The sequence below is a fragment of the Buceros rhinoceros genome, unplaced genomic scaffold (assembly GCF_000710305.1).
Source record: "Buceros rhinoceros silvestris isolate BGI_N320 unplaced genomic scaffold, ASM71030v1 scaffold22877, whole genome shotgun sequence".
NCBI classification, from domain to species: domain Eukaryota; kingdom Metazoa; phylum Chordata; class Aves; order Bucerotiformes; family Bucerotidae; genus Buceros; species Buceros rhinoceros.
In genome coordinates this window covers 32,109-34,512 of record NW_010423124.1, presented here as the reverse complement: position 1 = coordinate 34,512, position 2,404 = coordinate 32,109, and the positions used below count along the sequence as shown (strand labels likewise).

Here is a 2,404-nt window from a genome sequence, read left to right as displayed (position 1 = left end):
TTTGCCCATCTGCCCTCCCATCACGTCCCACCTTGGCGAGAAGGAGCCACAGGAGATTGTGCTGGAACCTTGCTAGTCATGGTTTGATTTGTTGTTGCTTGTCCCCCCACCCCCCCGGTGTACTTTAGAATACGTTGACTGTTAGATCAGAGCACAACGAATAATGAGGTGGTGTTGCTCAGGGGTGGCCGGTTTGTGCAGTGGTGGTCGAACAGCTTGCTGCGGTAATTCCGGTCGTTATGGCCGTGTAACGTAAGGTGTGGTTATGTAGTATGTGTTACCTTGCCAACACGTGTGTTATGAGGCATTGTTTGAACTGATAAGACACTCAACACTTTTTCCCTGTGGCTGGAAAGGGGGCAGCTGGCCTCTGTGGTCAGGCACGTGAACAGTGTGACGTGGTGGCACGAGCATCTTTCCGAAGAGAACGTCGAGTTCCTCAAGAAGGCGGCTGTGGAGGAGTGCAGGGCTCAGACAGCCAGCAAGCTGTGCCCTCTGAAAGATGAGCCGTGGCCGCTGAACGAGTGGAAGCCAGGTGAGGAGGTCTCTCTTCTGAAATGCCAAACTCATGCTGAAATAATTGATGTCACGTTGTCCCATTCAGTAATGTCAGGATTGTGTCTGGAAAGGTTTTTTCCTATTCGCTTTCACCTCAGTCATCCAGCACGTCTCCTAGGAAGTGAGTAAATGTAACACACCGGTTCCCTGAAAAGCTTTTAAAACACTGCAGGGTGTTAAGAGCCTTGTAAGAACTTCAGTTTTAGTCTAAATCAGCACTTGGCCAGTCCCACTGCTGTGCAGTGACAGGATAAGAAATGAAGAGACTCCCTAGAATACAAAGTCTATGAACTCAAAAATGTTCTTGTAAATATTGTGGAACTCTGGAGAAAAGCTGGAGTGTACAATTACATCCCACTTCAGTGATTCGTAGAGTCACAGAATATCTCGTGTTGGAAGGGACCCATCAGGATCATCAAGTCCCACTCCTTGCTCCTCTCAGGGCTACCTCAAATTAAACCCCATGACTAAGAGCATCGCCAGATGCTCTCTGAACTCTGGCAGCCGCTTCCCTGGGGAGCCTGTTCCGGGCACCAACCACCCTCTCAGTGAAGAACCTTTCCCTAATGTCCGAAGTCTTACAGATTATAAACAACGTAAAGGTTTTGAGCCTGCAGAAGGGTCATGTCATTTGACAGCAAACAGCAGAGTCTGCAGATTCATCACAAGATCCTTGGGTGTGATGGTGGAAGCTGAGCAAAGAGCATTTTTCAAACTTTAAATCATCTTCAGTGTTGTTTTGTGTGGCACGGCAGAAGCCGGACTTGCCTTTGCCGTACAGTTACAGTGACAAAGATACGGAGAGGTCGGGTGGGAGGAACCCGCTCCAGGAAAGTTTCCAGCAGTTAGTTTGGTGCTGGTGAGACTGACTGCGTGGGCATGGTGTTTTCTAAACAAAGGAGTCAGAAAGGTTGGTGGTTCTGAGCTTGACGGGGAACTGTTTTGCCCGTTCAGTCACACACATCTGGCACACCCAGATCTGTACCGCTGGTGGGTGTAAAAGCACTGAACAGCCGCCTTGTTCCCAGCCTTCCCGCAGGGAGTCAGCAACGTTTTCTCTCCTCCCTCAGGTCCTTAGGAAGGGTCTGAGCTCATGTGACTTTGCAGGGTATGAGACAGGCTCTTTCAAATGTGAAGTGTGGAGTTGCATCCGTGTTCTGGTTTGATCTACAGATTCCGTCAGAGTTGGCGTGGTTGCAGTGAAACTGGGAATGATGCCAATATGGACCAAGTCAGGAAAGAAACATGCAGTCACACTGCTGAAGGTGAAGTAAATCATAATTAATTTAACCCGCTGCTCTGTGTTCAGAGTGTTAAGCGGCAGTCTCGGGCACAAGTGACGCTTACCCTGGTATAGCGCAGAAACCTCTAACCAGAGGAGAGTTTCTGTCTGCCCTGCACACTGCGCTGTGCCTGTTCTCTGCTGACACCCTAAGCCTCCCGGGAGGGTGTGCCTTCTCCTCACGTGCCGCAGGCCTGTGCATGGCATTACCTAGCTGAGAGGACAGCTTAAAGCCCGGGTTCAAGAGCCCTCTTCACTGGGTTTTTGCCCCTCGTGGGCACACTGGGATTAGTTTCACCTTGGTTGCCGAGCCTTGGTAGCCCTGAAGCTGCTGCCTCCTGATCTCTGGCAGCTGCTCCTGCTGTGGTGAGGCTGATCGCTGCCCTGCGACAAAGAGGTGCTGTGAGGGACGTCGGGCCACAGGGCTAAGGAGCTGCACTGTGGGCTCTTACTGTCGGCTTTGCCGCTGCATGCAGGAGGGATCTTGCAGAGCTTGTATGCAGGAGATTACTCTAAAAGCTTATTTGATTTCAAGAGCGTTTATGAAATACTAATATTTTCTTC

At 50.4% G+C, this 2,404-nt stretch overlaps 1 protein-coding gene across 1 annotated transcript in view; it reads left to right on the top strand.

The window, feature by feature from the left end:
• Positions 1–356: 356 nt before the first annotated feature.
• The window catches only part of MRPL3 (mitochondrial ribosomal protein L3), a gene marked incomplete at its 5' end in the record, with an annotated part of 13,875 nt that continues 11,827 nt past the window's right edge, over positions 357–2,404 (top strand). Inside the window, 2 exons of the mRNA XM_010140334.1 lie at positions 357–535; positions 1,732–1,823. Coding sequence (XP_010138636.1) covers positions 357–535; positions 1,732–1,823 — 271 coding nt within the window. The remainder of the gene's footprint in view (positions 536–1,731; positions 1,824–2,404) is intronic.